Below are 19314 nucleotides of genomic sequence, written 5' to 3' on the forward strand. Positions count from 1 at the left end.
CGCATCCAACCAGTGCTGGTCCTCCTGTCTTTTTCCACAAATCACATTTGTATTTTACATAAACGGGTGACGTTACAGTGTGGACATTGCTGTGAATATTGTATCCACTGACGTAATTTGCCAACTACCGTAGCTATGTGAAATAAAAAGACTAGCTATATTATGCACGATGGCCGCAACGTTATAACATATAGACTGTAGAGCACCTAAAATATGCCTGCTAGCTATATGACTCATTTTCCTACTAGGTCATGAAATGTTTAGTAATCATATGGGCCTAGATAATAAACCACAACAATAACATTCTTGATGTTTGAAACTTGCGTCCCTGGGGGGTAGAGGTGGGGGGGACTACCTGGTCACAGAGCCACCCACGATGCGATGTTGGCGCGCTGAATTCTGGGCTCTTTTCTGTCCTCCCAACTCCGTTCATTCTCATCCTACTCCCCGGCTGGAAAAATGGCTGCTTTAGCGGCAGCGCAGGGCTCAAACCCCGGTCTCTGCCCCAGTTTCGCAGTGGTCTGCTCGTTCCTGGAGCGCTACGGACAAGCCCTGGACCTCCCCGAACTCACGTTTCCGCAGATGGAGAGGTATCTCCGGGACACATCGACAGGTGGGAAGGGAGAGGAAGAGGGTCTCAGCATCCTCATCACTGACTTGCTAGCTAGCTGGGTGGTCAGGGGGGAGCCAGTACAGCTAGCTGGCTGGGGGGTTCCACACACACACTGTGACATGTGCCTGGGTATAACTGGCTAACGTTACTGATTGATGTAGCTAGCTAGATGTACCGTTACTTAACTATTTGATAAGTAGCTAACTTGCCATTCCTGCTTGAATTACCAAACCAGCTAGTTACCTAGCTTCATTTTGTTAGCTAGCTAGCTAGTGATCAGGTGTACTTTTCCATGCTTGCCTGCCCATACTAGTGCAAGAAAAGTATCAAACTCAGCCCCAGTGTGTATGAGTAAATACTGTTTGAATAGAATCGATCTCGTATTGTGGCAAATCGTGTCGTAAACAGTTGTCAAAATAGTCCGATAAAAACACGAACGTTACTTGGCAAGTACAGGGTGGCTGACTGTCAATGTCGCGCAGGCGCAATGCGTGATATAGCCGTGCTAGCCAACTTCATGCTAAACCAAGCTAACATTAGTTTTGCTGGTGGCTATCAATTCATTCCAATAAAATACCGCTGATTTCAAATTCCTCAGACTGTACATTTGCCACAGTTTTTAACTATTTAAATCCTCTTTAGAGACAATGGTAGCTACTGAGGCTTTCTTGTCACGATTTAGCCAGCTAGCTATCTGGCTAGCAGTGTGTGGCGTACCTAGCTAGCTACTAACGTTACAGTATCTGTAGGAAATATGTTGTTATTAGCTAGCTAGTTAGTTAACTGTATGTAGACTTCCGCGATAACGTTGTTAGCTTTTTCCACATTCCCTCCCTTGTTCACCAAAAACGTCGTCGTGTTTTTTATATTAATGCAAAAAATGACAATGAATCACAGTTGTTGTTGATCTTACCTCCACCCGTGCCACTGTTAGCTAGATCTTTGAGAATAATTTTAAGAAAGTGTGAATCAATGTGAATTACACAGACGGTCAGAAAAAATGAAGGAGAATGTTGATTTTTTTTTGTATTCCCACAGCACATTGGGTGTTGTAATAGGTGTTTAGTGTTATACAAGCTGGTGTTATGACCGTGTGTTTAGTTTTATAACAAAATAATGTATTAACTAATGTATTATCTCTGTGTATCTCTCTCAGTTCCCAAGCCGCTGGTGGAGCTGCATGTCAAGCTCCTGAGGAAGCTTGGCAAGTCTGTGTCTGCAGACAAGTGGGAGAGGTACCTGGCTAAGGTGAGCTGTGTGTGTGTGTGTGTGTGTGTGTGTGTGTGTGTGTGTGTGTGTGTGTGTGTGTGCGTGTGCGTGTGTGTACACCTGTAATGACTGTATATTTGTCATCCAGGTATGCCAGGACATCAACAGTAGCTGGGCATGGGAGCTGGAACACAAGGGCTACCAGGATTTGAGCATGGAGTGCAAAACCAGCATCCTCAAAGTAAGACACACACATATTGTGCAGACTATCACACTAGTCTACCTCTTTACGTCTGCTGTGACYTCTACTCTATGTATGAACAGCATATTGATAATATACAGTGCCTTCAGAAAGTATTCACACCCCTTGACTTTTTCCACAGTTTGTTGTTACAGCCTGAATTTAAAATCTATTAAATGTAGACTTTGTGTCACTGTTCTACACACAATACCCCATAATGTCAAAGTGGAATAATGTTTTTAGAAATATTTACATATTTAATACAAAATTAAAAGCTGAAATATCTTGAGTCAATAAGTATTCAACCCCTTTGTATGGCAAGCCTAAATAACAGTAGTACAAATGTGCTTAACAAGTCAGATAATAAGTTGCATGGACTAACTCTGTGTGAAATAATAGTGTTTAACATGATTTTTGAATGACTCATCTCTGTACCCCACACATACAATTACCCGTAAGATCCCTCAGCCGAGGAGTGAATTTCAAGCACAGATACAACAACGAAACTGCAAAGAAGGGCACCTATTGGAAGATTGGTATAAAAAAAAAAGGGAAAAAATGACATTAAATATCCCTTTGAGCATGGTGAAGCGATTAATTACACTTTGGATGGTGTATAAATACACCCAGTCACTACAAAGCTACATGCGTCCTTCCTAACTCAGTTGACGGAGAGTACGGATACTGCTCAGGGATTTCACCATGAGGCCAATGGTGATTTTAAACCAGTTACAGAGTTAAATGGCTGTGATAGGAGAGAACTGAGGATGGATCAACAACATTGTAAACTCAGCAAAAAAAGACACTGCCCTTTTTCAGGACCTTGTCTTTCAAAGATAATTTGTAAAAATCCAAATAACTTCACAGATCTTCACTGTAAAGGGTTTAAACACTGTTTCCCATGCTTGTTCAATGAACCATAAGCAATTAATGAACATGCACCTGTGGAACGGTCGTTAAGACACTAACAGCTTACAGGCAGTGGGCAATTAAGGTCACAGTTATGAAAATTTAGGACACTAAAGAGGCCTTTCTACTGACTGAAAAACACCAAAAGAAAGATGCCCGGGGTCCCTGCTCATCTGCGTGAATGTGTCTTAGACATACTGCAAGTAGGCATGAGGACTGCAGATGTGGCCAGGGCAATAAATTGCAATGTCTGTACTGTGAGACGCCTAAGACAGCACTACAGGGAGAAAGGATGGACAGCTGATGGTCCTCGCAGTGGCAGACCACGTGTAACAACACCTGCACAGGATCGGTACATTCGAAAATCACACCTGCGGGACAGGTACAGGATGGCAACAACAATAGGCTGAGAGAGGCTGGACTGAGGGCTTGTAGGCCTGTTGTAAGGCAGGTCCTCACCAGACATCACCGGCAACAACGTCGCCTATGGGCACAAACCCACCGTCGCTGGACCAGACGGGACTGGCAAAAAGTGCTCTTCACTGACGAGTCGCGGTTTTGTCTCACCAGGGGTGATGGTCGGATTCGCGTTTATCGTCAAAGGAATGAGCGATACACCGAGGCCTGTACTCTGGAGCGGGATCGATTTGGAAGTGGAGGGTCCGTCATGGTCTGGGGCGGTGTGTCACAGCATCATCAGACTGAGCTTGTTGTTATTGCAGGCAATCTCAACGCTGTGCATTACAGGGAAGACATCCTCCTCCCTCATGTGGTACCCTTCCTGCAGGCTCATCCTGACATGACTCTCCAGCATGACAATGCCACTGCTCGTTCTGTGCGTGATTTCCTGCAAGACAGGAATATCAGTGTTCTGCCATGGCCAGCGAGGAGCCCGGATCTCAATCCCATTGAGCACGTCTGGGACCTGTTGGATCGGAGGGTGAGGGCTAGGGCCATTCCTCCCAGAAATGTCCGGGAACTTGCAGGTGCCTTGGTGGAAGAGTGGGGTAACATCTCACAGCAAGAACTGGCAAATCTGGTGGAGTCCATGAGGAGGAGATGCACAGCAGTACTTAATAGAGGTCGACCGATTATAATTTTTCAACGCCGATACCGATTATTGGAGGACCAAAAAAAGCAGATACCGATTTTTATTTATATATATATATAATGACAATTACAACAATACTGAATGAACACTTATTTTAACTTAGTATAATACATCAATTATATCAATTTAGTCTCATATAAATAATGAAACATGTTCAAGTTGGTTTAAATAATGCAAAAACAAAGTGTTGGAGAAGAAAGTAAAAGTGCAATATGTGCCATGTAAAAAAGCTAACGTTTAAGTTCCTTGCTTAGAACATATGAAAGCTGGTGGTTCCTTTTAACATGGGTCTTCAATATTCCCAGGTAAGAAGGTTTAGGTTGTAGTTATTATCGGACTATTTCTCTCTATACCATTTGTATTTCATATACCTTTAACTATTGGATGTTCTAATAGGTACTTTATTATTGCCAGCCTAATCTTGGGAGTTGATAGGCATGAAGTCATAAACAGCGCAATGCTTGAAGAAGAGCGAAGAGCTTCTGGCAAATGCAGGAAAGTGCTGTTTGAATGAACGCTTACGAGCCTGCTGCTGCCTACCACCGCTTAGTCAGACTGCTCTATCAAATCCTAGACTTAATTATAGTATAATAACACACAGAAATACGAGCCATAGGTCATTAATATGGTCATATCTGGAAACTATAATTTTGAAAACAAAACGTTTATTCTTTCAGTGAAATATGGAACCGTTCCGTATTTTATCTAACGGGTGGCATCCCTAAGTCTAAATATTGCTGTTACATTGCACAACCATCAATGTTATGTCATAATTATGTACAATTCTGGACAATTAATTACGGTCTTTGTTAGGAAGAAATGGTCTTCACACAGTTCGCAACGAGCCAGGCGGCCCAAACTGCTGCATATACCCTGACTCTGCTTGCACAGAACGCAAGAGAAGTGACACAATTTCCCTAATTAAAAGAAATTCATGTTAGCAGGCAATTTTAACTACCGTAATATCCTGACTATAAGCCGCTACTTTTTCCCACGCTTTGAACCTCGCGGCTTATACAATGACGCGGCTAATTTATGGATTTTTCCCGCTTTCACAAGATTCATGCCGCCAAAAAACTGAGCACGTCACATAATGTGACGTAAATCGAGCGCGCTCAAACTTCCCATCATGCCAGTGGGTGCTGACAGCGTGGAGCATTGTCAAAAAATCCACTATCATCAACGGGTTTCGAAAGGCTGGACTGCTGCGTGTTGAAGAGGGCAGCATGAGCTCAGCGGGGAATTTGCCTCCGGATGAAAGTGACGAGCGAAAATGAAAACGATCCAACATCGGATGAAGCAATTCTGAGGCTATTCAACTCCAACACCGAAGGAGATGACTTCAGTGGTTTCAGTGCACAGGAGGAGGAAGATAGTGACCAATGACTTTCTTGGTAGGCTACTGTTTGACTGCTATTTTTTTTTTTTTTGTTACAAGCCGTGTTTCGTTAAAGCCTATTTATTTTTGTTACAAGCCGTGTTATGTTTAAAAGCCTATTTATTTTTGTTACAAGCCGTGTTTCGTTTAAAGGCTGTGTAAAGTTAATTTGTTTCAATGTACCGGTAGGCACCTGCGGCTTATAGACATGTGCGGCTTATTTATGTACAAAATACATATTTTTTTTTAAATTCAGTGGGTGCGGCTTATATTCAGGTGCGCTTAATAGTCCAGAAATTACGGTAAATATGCAGGTTTAAAAATATATACTTGTGTATTGATTTTAAGAAAGGCATTGATGTTTATGGTTAGGTACACATTGGTGCAACGACAGTGCTTTTTTCGCGAATGCGCTTGTTAACTCACCCGTTTGGCGAAGTAAGCTGTGATTCAATGATAAATTAACAGGCACCGCATCGATTATATGCAACATAGGACAAGCTAGATAAACTAGTATATCATCAACCATGTGTAGTTAACTAATGATTATGTTAAGATTGATTGTTTTTTATAAGATAAGTTTAATGCTAGCTAGCACCTTACCTTGGCTCCTTGCTGCACTCACATAACAGGTAGTCAGCCTGCCACGCAGTCTCCTCGTGGAGTGCAATGTAATCGGCCAAAATCAGTGTCCAAAAATGCTGATTACCGATTGTTATGAAAACTTGAAATCGCCCCGATTAATCGGTCAACCTCTAGTACTTAATGCAGCTGGTGGCCACACCAGATACTGACTGTTACTTTCCCCCCCCATTGTTCAGGGTCACATTACTCAATTTCTGTTAGTCACGTGTCTGTGGAACTTGTTCAGTTTATGTCTCAGTTGTTGAATCTTGATAGGTTCATACAAATATTTACACATGGTAAGTTTGCTGAAAATAAATGCAGATGAAAGTGAGAGGACGTTTCTTTTTTTTGCTGAGTTTAGTTACTCCACAATACTAACCTAAATGACAGATTGAAAAGAAGGAAGCCTGTACAGAATAAAAAATATTACAAAACATGCATCCTGTTTGCAATAAGGCACTAAAGTAATTCTGAAATAAATGAGGCAAAGAAATTATATTTTTGTCCAGAATACAAAGCATTATGTTTGGGGCAAATCTAACACATACACCTCTTCATATTTTCAAGCATGGTGGTGGCTGCATCATGTTATGGGTATTCTTGTCATCGGCAAGGACGAGGGAGTTTTAAAAAATAAAAAAATTAACGGAATAGGGCTAAGCACAGGCAAAATCTTAGAGGGAAATCTGGTTCAGTCTGCTTTCCAACAGACACTGGGAGAGAAATCCACCTTTCAGCAGGACAATAACCTAAAACACAAGGCCAATTATACACTGGAGTTGCTTGAATATTGAATATTCCTGAGTGGCCTAGTTACAGTTTTTACTTATCCGGCTTAAAATCTATGGCAAGACTTGAAAATGGCTGTCTAGCAATGATCAACAACCAACTTGACAGAGCTTGAAGAATTTAAAAAAGAAAAAAATTGGCAAATATTATACAATCCAGGTTTACAAAGGTCTTAGAGACTAACCCAGAAAGACCCACAACTGTAATTGCTGCTGAAGGTGATTCTTAACATATATTTGTTTTCCATTAATCATTTTTAAATTTATTTTTTCACTTTGAAATTAGAGTATTTTGTGTAGATCGTTGACAAAAAAATGGCAATGAAATGTGGAAAAAGTAAAGGGGTGTGAGTACTTTCTGAAGGCACTGTACTGTTTTCTTCTCTCTGTCTGACCCTAACCCCCTCGTCTCTCTGACCCCAGTACCTGTGTGAGATCCAGTTTGATGACAACCTGAAGTTCAAGACGTTGGTGAACGAGGAGGAGGCGGAGGCAATGAGGCTGCAGCCCTTGGGCAGAGACAGACAGGGCCTGATGTACTGGCTGCAGACTGACGCCCAACACAACATTCGCCTGTATACAGAGGAACAGGACGACTGGGACGGATCCACCTGGAGATGTATCGTCAGGTAATGATGGATGGATGCATGTATTTTTTGCAACCCTAGTTGGAGCATCTGAGAAGAGAGAAAGGGTATATGTACAGTGCTGTGAAAAAGTATTTGCTCCCTTGCTAATTTTCTCTACTTTTGCATATTTTTGATACTGAATGTTATCAGATCTTCAACCTAAACCTAATATTAGATAAAGGGAGCCTGAGTGAACAAATAACACAACAATTACATATTTCATAAAAAAAGTTATGCAGCACCCAATGCCACTTTGTGAAAAAGTAATTGTGACCTCAATAACTGGTTGTTGCACCTTTAACTGCAAAGACTCCAACCAAACGCTTCCTGTAGTTGTTGATCAGTCTCTCACGTCGCTGTGGAGGAATTTTGGATAATTCTTCCATGCTTTAACTCTGCGACATTTGTGGGTTTTCAAGCATGAACTGCTCGTTTCAAGGCCTTCCACAACATGTCAATTGGGATTAGGTCTGGACTTTGACTAGGCCATTCCAAAACGTCTGTGAACTAAAGAGCAGCTGTGTCATGCAGCAAGACAATGGTCCAAAACACACAATCAGTCTACATGAAAATGGTTAAAAAGCAATCCATTTTAAGTTTTGGAATGGCCTAGTCAAAGTCCAGACCTAATCCCAATTGACATGTTGTGGAAGGACTTGAAACGAGCAGTTCATGCTTGAAAACCCACAAATGTTGCCGAGTTAAAGCAGTTCTGCATGCAAGAGTGGACCAAAATTCCTCCACAGCGATGTGAGAGACTGATCGACAACTACAGGAAGCATTTGGTTGCAGTCATTGCAGCTAAAGGAGGCACAACCAGTTATTGAGTGTAAGGGGGCAATTACTTTTTCAGACAGTGGAATTGGGTGTTGCATAACTTTGTCACTTACATAAATAAAATAAGTATACATTTTTTTGGTGCTTATTTGTAAACTCAGGTTCCCTTTATCTAATATTAGGTTTTGATTAAAGATCTGATAACGCTCATTATCAAAGAATATGCAAAAATAGAGAAAATCAGAAACGGGGCAAATACTTTTTTACCGCACTGTATGTTCAGAATATTCTATCAGAATGTTCTGTTTGTCCTCAGAACCCGGAACGACTTGGCCGATGCTCTGGACCTCCTGAAGACCCAGCTGGACCCAGAACACAAGGAGGGAGAGACCGAGAGAGAGAAAGAGATGGACAGAGAGAAGGAGGGAGGATCCAACTTTGCCACGCCTGTGGAGAGGGGGAGAAGACACACAGAGGAGGGTAAGATTTCTGTTGTTACTAGTAATATGATGGTGTAGTTACTAGTATTATGATTGTGTTGTTACTACTGACATATTATAATTGTGTTATTATAAATGAATGTTGGAACCAGAGCTGCAATATAACATGTCAACATCTGTGATGATTTTTCAAGGCGAGGCTGGAGGAGAGGTAAAGGAGGAGGAAGAGGAGGAGGCAAGACAGAAGAGGAAGGCTGAGGAAGACAAGAACAAGAGTAAAGAGAGAGAGAAGAAGGAGGAAGAGGAGGATAAGCGAGAAAAGAGTAGATCATCTACCTACCCAGAATCCACTAGTACGGATGACAACATGGCATCGTTAGCAGAGAAGGAAAACCCAACCAAACCTGAACCTTTCTCAGTGAAAGAGGAAAACTTTGCAGTTGAGATGAAGGAAGAAAAGGAAATGAAAAAATATGAGGAGAAAGAAGAGGGAGAGACACAGAGTGTGAGGAAGGAGGAGAGGTCAGAAGTGATTGACAACAGAGTGAGCACCATCACCGCGCTCGTCAAAGAGGAGACCCAAACGCTTAACAACTCCCCTAGCAATGCTGTCTCCGTCGTCATGGCGCCCGTCTCGGCAATGACAAAACAGGAAGTTCCTCCTGTGAAGGAGGAAGCGGAGCGGGCCCTGAGGACCGACCAGCAGGCCAAGATACCACTGAAGAAGAGAGAGCTCTTTGGCGCTAACCGTCACCATAGCAATACACATCACAACAATGACATGCACAGCAACCAACACAACAACAACAGCCATAGCAGCAGTACTAGCAGTAGCATCATTGTCCGTAACCCTTCAGTAACACATACCAAGGAGGAGCAGCTGGGGAGGCAGTCAGCGCCACCTGGGGGCCTAGCTGTCCCACTGCCAGAGGAGTTGACCAATGGGGGAGCTCCCCTAAACGGGCTTGGAGGGCTCACAGGGGGTATAGGTCATGTGGGGGTCATCTGCAGGCCGGTGTCGCAGCAACAAGATGGCGGATCGGTCTGTACGGAGAGAACCAGACCAGGGTCAGAGGAGGGGGAGGAGAGGGCCAGAGCTCCAGACAAGGAGAGGAGCAGGCAGTCAGTCCTGGTGAGGAAGAGTCCTGGCTGGGGAGAGACTGAAGCCCCAACACCCCTGGAGCCTAGAGGACAGGAGAGACAGGCAGGAAGAGAGGAGAGGGAAAGGAAGGAGAAAGGAGGGAGATCAAGGGAGAGGTTAGGAGAGGATGGAAGAGAGAAAGCGAGGGAGAGGTTAGATGGAGACCTGTCTGGAGAGAGGGATGACAACCCAAAAGAAAAAGAAGAGAAAGAGAAAAAGACCACCCTCCATATGGAGAAAAGCGAGGGATGCCATGGAACAGAGGAAGAGGAGAAGAAGAGTACTTCAGGAGAGAAGGAGCAGGAGTCAAAGAACAGCCAGACTGTAGAAGGACAGAGGGACCAGGGAGAGGCCCTCAGCACAGACACACCAGCCCATGCCGGGGTGAGGGGAGCTGGGCATGGAGCAGCAGACCGGCCGGGTCCCCTTGAGGCCTCCTCTGAGCTGCAGAAAGAAGGGATCAGGCTGAAGATAAAAATCCCTCCCAACCAGAGGATAGAGAACGTGAGAGAAGAGGAGGAGAAGGGGGAGGAGCAGGGAGATGGGAGGTCTCTGCGGAGATCGGCTCGGATCTGCAGGTAAGGTCCATGATAGAATCTCTTTCCATCACAATTTCTCAATGATTATTACCATAACATAACTTCTTTCATCACAACAACTGAGGTGACAATTTATCATGTAGAGCTGAACAATAGATAGAATATTCTGCTGTAATATCACTCACTCACGCATCGCCGTCGTGCCTGCTAGCTTATAGAGCAGCAACAAAGGCTCTCATCTTCTGACTGTCTTTGGCCATCTTCTCCAACTGTGCCCCAGCTCTGCTGGTGGTGTTTGGAGGGGTCTATTGTTCTGTAATTTGATATTTAGATATTTTACTGATCAACCCTACCTACAGACCCAGCCCAAACAAGGTGAAGAGCCAAGATGCACCCCCAGGAGTGAGGAGGGAAGAAGAGGAGGTGAAGACTGCTCAATGGCAAAAGAAGAGAGCAAACCCTGAGGGACAAAGCAGGACTGTAAAGGTAACTACTTTGTTTTAAAAGTCAATTTACTAATTTATAAGTCAAATCAAATGTATTTATAAAGCCCTTCTTACATCAGCTATCTCAAAGTGCTGTACAGAAACCCAGCCTAAAACCCCAAACAGCAAACAATGCAGGTGTAGAAGCACGGTGGCTAGGAAAAACTCCCTAGAAAGGCCAGAACCTAGGAAGAAACCTAGAGAGGAACCAGGCTATGAGGGGTGGCCAGTCCTCTTCTGGCTGTGCTGGGTGGAGATTATAACAGAACATGGCCAAGATGCTCAAATGTTCATAGATGACCAGCAGGGTCAAATAATAATAATCACAGTGGTTGTTGAGGGTGCAACAGATCAGCACCTCAGGAGTAAATGTCAGTTGGATTTTCATAGCCGATCGTTCAGAGTATCTCTACCGCTCCTGCTGTCTCTAGAGAGTTGAAAACAGCAGGTCTGGGACAGGTAGCACGTCCGGTGAACAGGTCAGGGTTCCATAGCCGCAGGCAGAACAGTTGAAACTAGAGCAGCAGCACGGCCAGGTGGACTGGGGACAGCAAGGAGTCATCATGCCAGGTAGTCCTGAGTCCATGGTCAGGGGGGGGGTTGCTTAAATTCACACGGGACAAGACAGGAGAAATACTCCAGATATTACAGACTGACCCTAGCCCCCCGACACATAAATACTGGGGGCTGAGACAGGAGGGGTCGGGAGACACTGTGGGCCCATCCGACGATACCCCCGGACAGGGCCAAACAGGCAGGATGTAACCCCACCCACTTTGCCAAAGCACAGCCCCCACACCACTAGAGGGATATCTTCAACCACCAACTTACCATCCTGAGACAAGGCTGAGGATAGCCCACAAAGATCTCCGCCATGGCACAACCCAAGGGGGGGAGGCGCCAACCCAGATAGGAAGATCACGTCAGTGACTAAAACCCACTTAAGTGACGCACCCCTCCTAGGGACGGCATGGAAGAGCACCAGTAAGCCAGTGACTCAGCCCCTGTAATAGGGTTAGAGGCAGAGAATCCCAGTGGAGAGAGGGGAACTGGCCAGGCAGAGACAGCAAGGGCGGTTCGTTGCTCCATTGTCTTTCCGTTCACCTTCACACTCCTGGGCCAGACTACACTCAATCATATGACCTACTGAAGAGATGAGCCTTCAGTAAAGACTTAAATGTTGAGACCGAGTCTGCGTCTCTCACATGGGTAGGCAGACCATTCCATAAAAATGGAGCTCTATAGGAGAAAGCCCTCCCTCCAGCTCTTTGCTTAGAAATTCTAGGGACAATTAGGAGGCCTGCGTCTTGTGACCGTAGCGTACGTGTAGGTATGTACGGCAGGACCAAATTGGAAAGATAGGTAGGAGCAAGCCCATGTAATGCTTTGTAGGTTAGCAGTAAAACCTTGAAATCAGCCCTTGCCTTAACAGGAAGCCAGTGTAGGGAGGCTAGCACTGGAGTAATATGATCAAATTTTGGGGTTCTAGTCAAGTAGTCTAACCTAGAAGTGACAAAAGCATGGATACATTTTTCTGCATCATTTTTGGACAGAAAGTTTCAGATTTTTGCAATGTTACGTAGATGGAAAAAAGCTGTCCTTGAAACAGTCTTGATATATTTGTCAAAAGAGAGATCAGGGTCCAGAGTAACGCCGAGGTCCTTCACAGTTTTATTTGAGACGACTGTACAATTATCAATATTAATTGTCAGCTTCAACAGAAGATCTCTTTGTTTCTTGGGACCTAGAACAAGCATCTCTGTTTTGTCCGAGTTTAAAAGTAGAACATTTGCAGCCATCCACTTCCTTATGTCTGAAACACAGGCTTCCAGCGAGGGCAATTTTGGGGTTTCACCATGTTTCATCGAAATGTACAGCTGTGTGTCATCCGTATAGCAGTGAAAGTTAACATTATGTTTCCGAATGACATCACCAAGAGGTAAAATATATAGTGAAAACAATAGTGGTCCTAAAACGGAACCTTGAGGAACACCGAAATTTACAGTTGATTTGTCGGAGGACAAACCATTCACAGAGACAAATTGATATCTTTCCGACAGATAAGATCTAAGTGATGTAAGTGATGTGTAAGGCTTTGTATGAAGATCAAAATGATCATTGTCAAGAAAATGTTGTTTATCAATGTGATTGATTGTAACCGTTTGTGCGTGTGTTTACAGAGCAGACGAAGACAGCGAGGCGCCCGCTGGTCAAACACTCGAGCGAAGAGATGCAAACCGAATGAGGGAGGAGAGGAGGAGAGAGGGAGGGAGGGAAGTATTTGTGACTCAGATGACTCTAGCCAATCAGAGGAGATGCCTAATGAAGATCCCTGCAGCCACTGTGGACTCCCCAACCACCCCGAACTGGTGAGATGTGTGTGTGGAGGAGATTTTGTTTTTTTGTTTTTGTCTCTGCATCTGAATGACTTATGGTATATTGTGTGTGCTTTACTGTGAAGCCAACTGTTTCCCTGCAGATCACTATCTATTCTTGATTTCATGAGTTTATTTACACCCAGCACCTGAATGTGCGTACACTCCGTTTGAAACCAACCTGTGTGTTTCTCTGCTGCAGATCCTGCTGTGTGATTCATGTGATAGTGGTTACCACACCGCCTGCCTCAGACCCCCTCTCATGGTCATACCTGAGGGAGAATGGTTCTGCCCGCCCTGCCAACACGTAAGTGAGAGAGAGTGTGTGTGTGTGTTTGTCCGTGCGTGCGTGTTTTAACACTGTCCCTGGTCTATGTAGAAACTGCTGTGTGACAGACTAGAGGAGCAGCTGCAAAATCTGGATTGCGCTCTGAAGAAAAGAGACCGAGCTGAGAGGAGGTAACACACAGACCACACACAGTCTCACACGTCACACGCAGTCTCACTCACACACTGTCATACACACACACACACCTAACACACTGAAATGGTTGTGGAATTCCTGTGTGTTTTGTCTCTGTAGGAGGGAGCGTCTGGTGTATGTGGGAATCAGTGTGGAGAACATCATTCCTGTAAGCCTAATTGTGTGTGTACTATCAGGCAAAATTAGTCTAGAAGGTCAAATAAATTATCATAATCTGAAATTGTGTATGTGTGTTATGTGTTTCTAGCAGGAAGGGGAGGAAGAAGAGGAGAAACTGGTGAAGAAGAAAGATGCAAAAAATACCAAAAACCTGGGAAGGAGGTCTACCAGAACCAGGAAGTGTATCAGCTACAGGTGTGTGTGTGTGTGTGTGTGTGTGTGTGTGTGTGTGTGTGGTGTGCTGTGTGTGTGTGTGTGTGTGTGTGTGTGTGTGAAAGAGAAGTGACTGCACAGCTCAAATAAAACATGTTGTCATGGTGACTCTCCCGTCTCATAGTGTGCTTGTGTGCAAGGGTTTCCGTAATTGCCGGCTTTTGGCAGAGGAAAAATAAATAAAATATAGCCGGAAAAACAATCCAATTGAAATTTAGTTGAATTCATTGATGGAAATGTCAGTCGCTGTAAATGCATTTGACCGTCATGCTTATCGGTCTATAGGTTAATTTGCCAAATTTAGTGAAATTAAATTGGGGAGTGTGTATTTTCGTTAGTCGTCATGTGTTTATTTATCACATAGCATACTATGAGCGGCATGTCACTTGTCAAACTTGTTGCTGCTAGAGTGAAACGTGTCATTGCGCAACAATTCTAAATGCAGTTGTGTGTTAAAAACAGTTTTGTTGGCCACGATTTATAAAGAGCTACTATTTGTTTTTTTCTCAACTGGTAATTGAAGCGCTGCCTCCCATTCAAGTGCATGGGCTATGGTAGGCAGGCTAAAAGCATGTCACCCACTACTTTGCAATGTGAGCTGGAGGCAGTATGCATTTTGAAAACATATACTTAATTGTTTGAAACCTGGATGTTTTACTCTATATTATGAGTCTTACCTTGCTTCAAAGTAGCCTAGGAATAATCACACTATAGAAACGTGGAGGCAATTATTTTATAAAGACTTCCTCATATGCCATTGAAACCAGCATTTCTCTGCTGTTCTATTGGTTTTCATATTAACTTTCTTTCGTTGTGCAGATGCCAAAGGCACAATCCTAGTCATTTTAGTGTCCCATCCTAGTTGCGTCTTCAGATTCCCCTTCATTCGAAGTTTCTAACAGAGATGTTCATCTCTGTCACATATGAAACTGCTCGCACCAGGTGGGCTGTATAGAATGGCGTTTTCCTACGAATTGCATTTTGGCAAATGTTTGAAAATGATGTTTTATTGGCTGCTTAATCGAGCACTGTTGGTGGACGCCCTAATGGGTTACGCACCCAAAGCATATGAGTCTGGTAAATTTCTCAAATGGCCGGTAAAATTAAAATCTTCTCGGTCACGTCCCAATGACTGTATATATGAATGGACAAAGCCATCAATCACATGACACCATTCATTCCTATGTGAAGACTCCATAGCGCATTGAAACCAAGTGAAGTCAGTTAAGATGGCGTCTCATGGAGACATAACATGCTCAGTTTGAGCTAGAGATCTTCACGGATTCACCTGTACCCGAGACCCGATCTGGGACCTGAGCAGGTCCGGATCGAGAATTATAAATAATATCATGGGTCGGATCTGATATGATTGTCATGGGTCTCGGGTATGTGTAATTTTAACTGACTTGTCCGGAAGGGCACGTTCATATCCGACTGCTGCAGTAGAGAGATAAATTGAATAATTGATGCTGCTGCTCTTGCTTTTCACGAGAGTGGAGCATGGCGTGTGTAGCTTGTTGATGGCCCATCATAAGTCATCAGAGCAGCAATATACTACAGGCTACCATCATAGCGCCTACCTCCGTGTGTGGCAAAAGTTAGGAGATATCTAAAATGAATTCAAAGTTAAAGGAGAAAGATAGGCTACCCTGACCAAGAGCCAACAGGCAGGCTGCTACCTAACATTGTTAACCGCTAGGCTACCTGCCACCCATAGTCTACTATAGCGTGAGTCGGCTTGGTTGGTTGCTGTCTCTCCCTCCCTCCTTCCTAGAGTGGTACATCTTTCCCTCTTCTCAAGCTTTATCATCTCCGGTTAATAATGTAGCTTAAAACATTTATTTTCTGCTGCTCTCCTCACTCGGACCGGGTCTGGATCCAACCAGGTCTTTTACGGAATGGGTCTAGTTGTCCTTGGGTCCGTACAGAATGGGTCTTTATATTAAAACATTTATTTATGCCTATCGGGTACAGGCTATGGCTCTGAGGCAACTCAGGGCTGGGGAGGGGGATGACTTCAACTGCTGAGGGCTTACTATAAGTACACAATGTACTGTGTAGGCTAGATAATATTAACAGTATTAACTTTCTGTTTGTAAATCAACTGCCCCCTCTCTCTTCAATGAGAGGGGGGGAGTCATTCTCCACTGCGTGTCCGGCTCCACGTTTTCCTAGGACTGACTAGGAAAACGTAAACCCTGGTGTGTGTGTGGTGTCTGCGTGTGTTCCAGGTTTGATGACTTTGATGACGCCATTGATGAAGCGATAGAGGAAGACGTCAGAGATGAGGATGGAGGAGGTGAGAAATAGAGAGGGAGTGAGTGTGTAGACTGAGGACTGAATGGCTGTCTCAAATGCCACCGTATTCTCTATATCAGGGATCATCAACTAGATTCAGCTGTGGGACGATTTTTTTCTTAAGCGGATGGTCAGGGGCCGGAACATAATTACTAATAATTTGTAGATTGCAAATTAACCACAAGAAGCCCAAACAGATATAATATTTGACTAAAACGTAATCATTTCAAACCTTGCTTACATTTGTATACGATCACTTGTCTCTCTATTATGCGTGAGAATAATTGGGGAAATCTTTTTTTTTAGGGGGCAAATCAAATTTGGCCCACAGGATGCCAGTTTGGGAACCCTGCCCTATATAGTGCACTACTTTTGACCAGAGCCCTAAGGGTCCTGGTCAAATGTAGTGCACTATATAAAGTAAATATAGTGTCACTTTGGATGCATTCAATATGAGGAACAAGAGGGTTTAGATGACAGAATAGTGGCCTGCCTGTGTTCCTGTTGTTGTGAGTGTGTAACCCTGTGGTCCTGTGTGTAGAGGTGGGGCGGGGTAAGGACATGGCCACCATCCTATCAGAGGAGGGGAAGGAGAAACGAGGACCAACCACAGCTCAGGCCCCTCCCACCAGGAGCAGGAAGAGGCGGAGACTCAACGACCTGGAGAGCGACAGCACGGCTGCAGAGAGCGAGGAGGAGTTTCAGCTCAGCGCCAGGTGTGTTTGTGCCTGACTGGCCTTAAGTCAGTCCTAGTAATTCTGTGGATATATGTATGGGTGGGTGATACTCATTGGAGCTACACTCCATATTGTAAAGTAATATTTAGTTTGAGAACTATAAATGCAAACTTTTAACGCGTGTGTGTGTGTGTGTAGTACGGAGGAGGAGGAGTTTGTAGCGTCAGGTGATGAGGAAGCAGCCAGTGATGTGGACAGCTTTGCCAGCGACCCGGGCTTCGTGAGCCAGTCCACACGGGCACAGAGACGGGCACCTAAACAGAGAACCTCCAGGACCGCAGCAAAGTGCAAGAAACGCCCACGCAGACGGAGGAGAGGATGGGGGGAGGAGGAGGAGGAGAGTGAAGAGGAAGAGGAGATGGGTGAGTAAGGCTTGGAATATGAGTTGGGAAAAGAAGACACACAGAAATCCAGAGGTTTGGTGCTGGATGTTAAAGAACATGTTCCGTTGAAAGTAAAACAACTCTCTCTCTCTGCTTCTCTCTCTCTCTCTCTCTCTCTTTGTAGAGACCAGTGATTTGAGTGACAGCGATGGAGACAGGAAGAGGTGTGGTTTAAGGAGGGGCCGGAAGCGGGAGGTGAACTACCGCGAGACGTCAGAATCGGAGTGTTCCCAGGCAACCACCAATAAGGATAAGGCCAAACCCCGCCGCCGTCGTCTCTCCAGCTCAAACAGCGATGGTCAGTTACTATGGTTACCATCCCTGCCCCCAATTAGGGAGGTCCATGTGGAACTTGACAGACTGTCATTTAGTCAATGTAAACAACTCATAACCAACCCGCATTCAGACACTAGCGGAAAAAAACGCTTCTACAAGTGAAAGCGTGCCGATAACGTTCCACCCCTCCCCCTCCTAAATTTAAACCAATCTAAACCGACCACTGTCCCTAAACCAACATTTTCTGGTTGGCTGGATGAAGCGGAAAACACGTCACCAGACGCAGAGAAAATAGAGCCATCGATTCCATTGCACCGGGCAAAGGAACGTTTTTGCCGCTAGTGTCTGAATGCGGGGTTAACTCCTGCTGCTGTATGAATCCGCCGCTCGCTCCCTCTATTTCAGAATCCTCCCATTCGAGAGAGTCTGAGGAGGAAGAGAAGAGAATGAGGGGAAAGAGGCGGCAAGAAGAGGTGGAGGAGAGTAGAACAAGGGGAAAGAAGAGGAGAGGAGAGAAGATGGGCAGAGGGAAGCGGAGGAAGGTGTTGATAGAACAGCGGAAGAAACGTCTAGCTCTGCTGAAGAAAAGCAGACCCTCCACTAAAGATGATGAGGATGATAACGATGAAGGGGAATCGGAGTCGTCATCCGAGGAAGATCGTCCTATCCGCAAACGACTTAACCGCATCGACTCTGATGAAGAGGAGGAGAAAGAGGGGGGAAATGAGGAGGACGAGGAAGAAGATGATGAAGAGGAGGAGAAGAAGCTGAGAAAGCCGTCATCAAAAGACAAGGAATCAAACAGCCCTAATGGACAGCAGCCCTCTAGAGGCTCAACACAGCCTGGGTCTGAGAGTGCAGCATTACCCAGGGACAGAGCAGCCAGAGCTGGGCAGAACAGGTCTAACAGCCCCCCACCTCCTGACCAGTCAGACGCATGATGACATAGACTTTTAGTTATATTTTGTTTTACTTTCTTGCCTTTCACCAACAACCTTTCAACTGGATCTCTCATTACCTCATCATCCCTCCTTTCCCTCCTCCTCCCTTCCTCTAAACAGGATGAATAACTACTGGACCAAACGCACTAGCGCCATCCAACACACAGACACACAACACAATACACAGCCAGAGGGTGAAGGACTGTCCTGAGCACCAGACAGACACCCTCCTTAGCTGTTCTCCAGCTGTTCTGGACTGTACATAGATACTCTCTGCTCGGCTGCTGATCCTGTAAAATACTAGATGTTCCCTTCTCTCTTCTCTGTCTCCCTCTAAAATTGTGTTCTATATACCATGAAGGAGAGAGTGAATGGACTGGAGCGTTTAATTATCCCATAAAATAGTGAGTTGGATGTTTTAAACCAATGGAAGAGCTGCTCCTGTTGCTCTGCTGTGAACCAGGAAGATAACTACCAGAAAGAGATTCATACAGGCTGATTCATCTCAAATTACACTTTGCAGATTTGACCACAGTTACAACTACAGTGGGGGCTGGCAGA

The 19314-nt window shown here is 44.6% G+C and overlaps 1 protein-coding gene across 2 annotated transcripts; it reads left to right on the top strand.

The window, feature by feature from the left end:
• The first annotated feature begins 416 nt into the window (after positions 1-416).
• On the top strand, positions 417-19300 carry rsf1a (remodeling and spacing factor 1a). Of its 2 annotated transcripts, none has more exons than XM_070437554.1 (17): positions 417-613; positions 1770-1861; positions 1971-2063; positions 7300-7505; positions 8599-8762; positions 8917-10441; positions 10762-10888; positions 13068-13256; positions 13465-13569; positions 13642-13721; positions 13846-13894; positions 13994-14100; positions 16350-16417; positions 16958-17132; positions 17292-17515; positions 17661-17834; positions 18218-19300. In XM_070437554.1, the coding sequence occupies exons 1-17, from the start codon at positions 460-462 to the stop codon at positions 18751-18753; spliced, it is 4068 nt and encodes a 1355-aa protein (XP_070293655.1). In that variant the 5' UTR covers positions 417-459; the 3' UTR covers positions 18754-19300. The 2 variants fall into 2 exon arrangements, with proteins under 2 accessions (XP_070293655.1, XP_070293653.1); XM_070437552.1 differs by having other exon boundaries at positions 435-613; positions 13997-14100.
• Positions 19301-19314: the final 14 nt, after the last annotated feature.

Source organism: Salvelinus sp. IW2-2015, linkage group LG4p (assembly GCF_002910315.2).
Source record: "Salvelinus sp. IW2-2015 linkage group LG4p, ASM291031v2, whole genome shotgun sequence".
NCBI classification, from domain to species: Eukaryota; Metazoa; Chordata; class Actinopteri; order Salmoniformes; family Salmonidae; genus Salvelinus; species Salvelinus sp. IW2-2015.

Bases quoted from the DNA above. Each gene is read 5' to 3' on its own strand.
- rsf1a (XM_070437554.1), top strand. From the start codon at position 460: ATGGCTGCTTTAGCGGCAGCGCAGGGCTCAAACCCCGGTCTCTGCCCC. The intron at 7,506-8,598 runs GTAATGATGGAT...GTTTGTCCTCAG, and splicing joins ACCTGGAGATGTATCGTCAG to AACCCGGAACGACTTGGCCG. The intron at 13,895-13,993 runs GTAAGCCTAATT...ATGTGTTTCTAG, and splicing joins GTGTGGAGAACATCATTCCT to CAGGAAGGGGAGGAAGAAGA.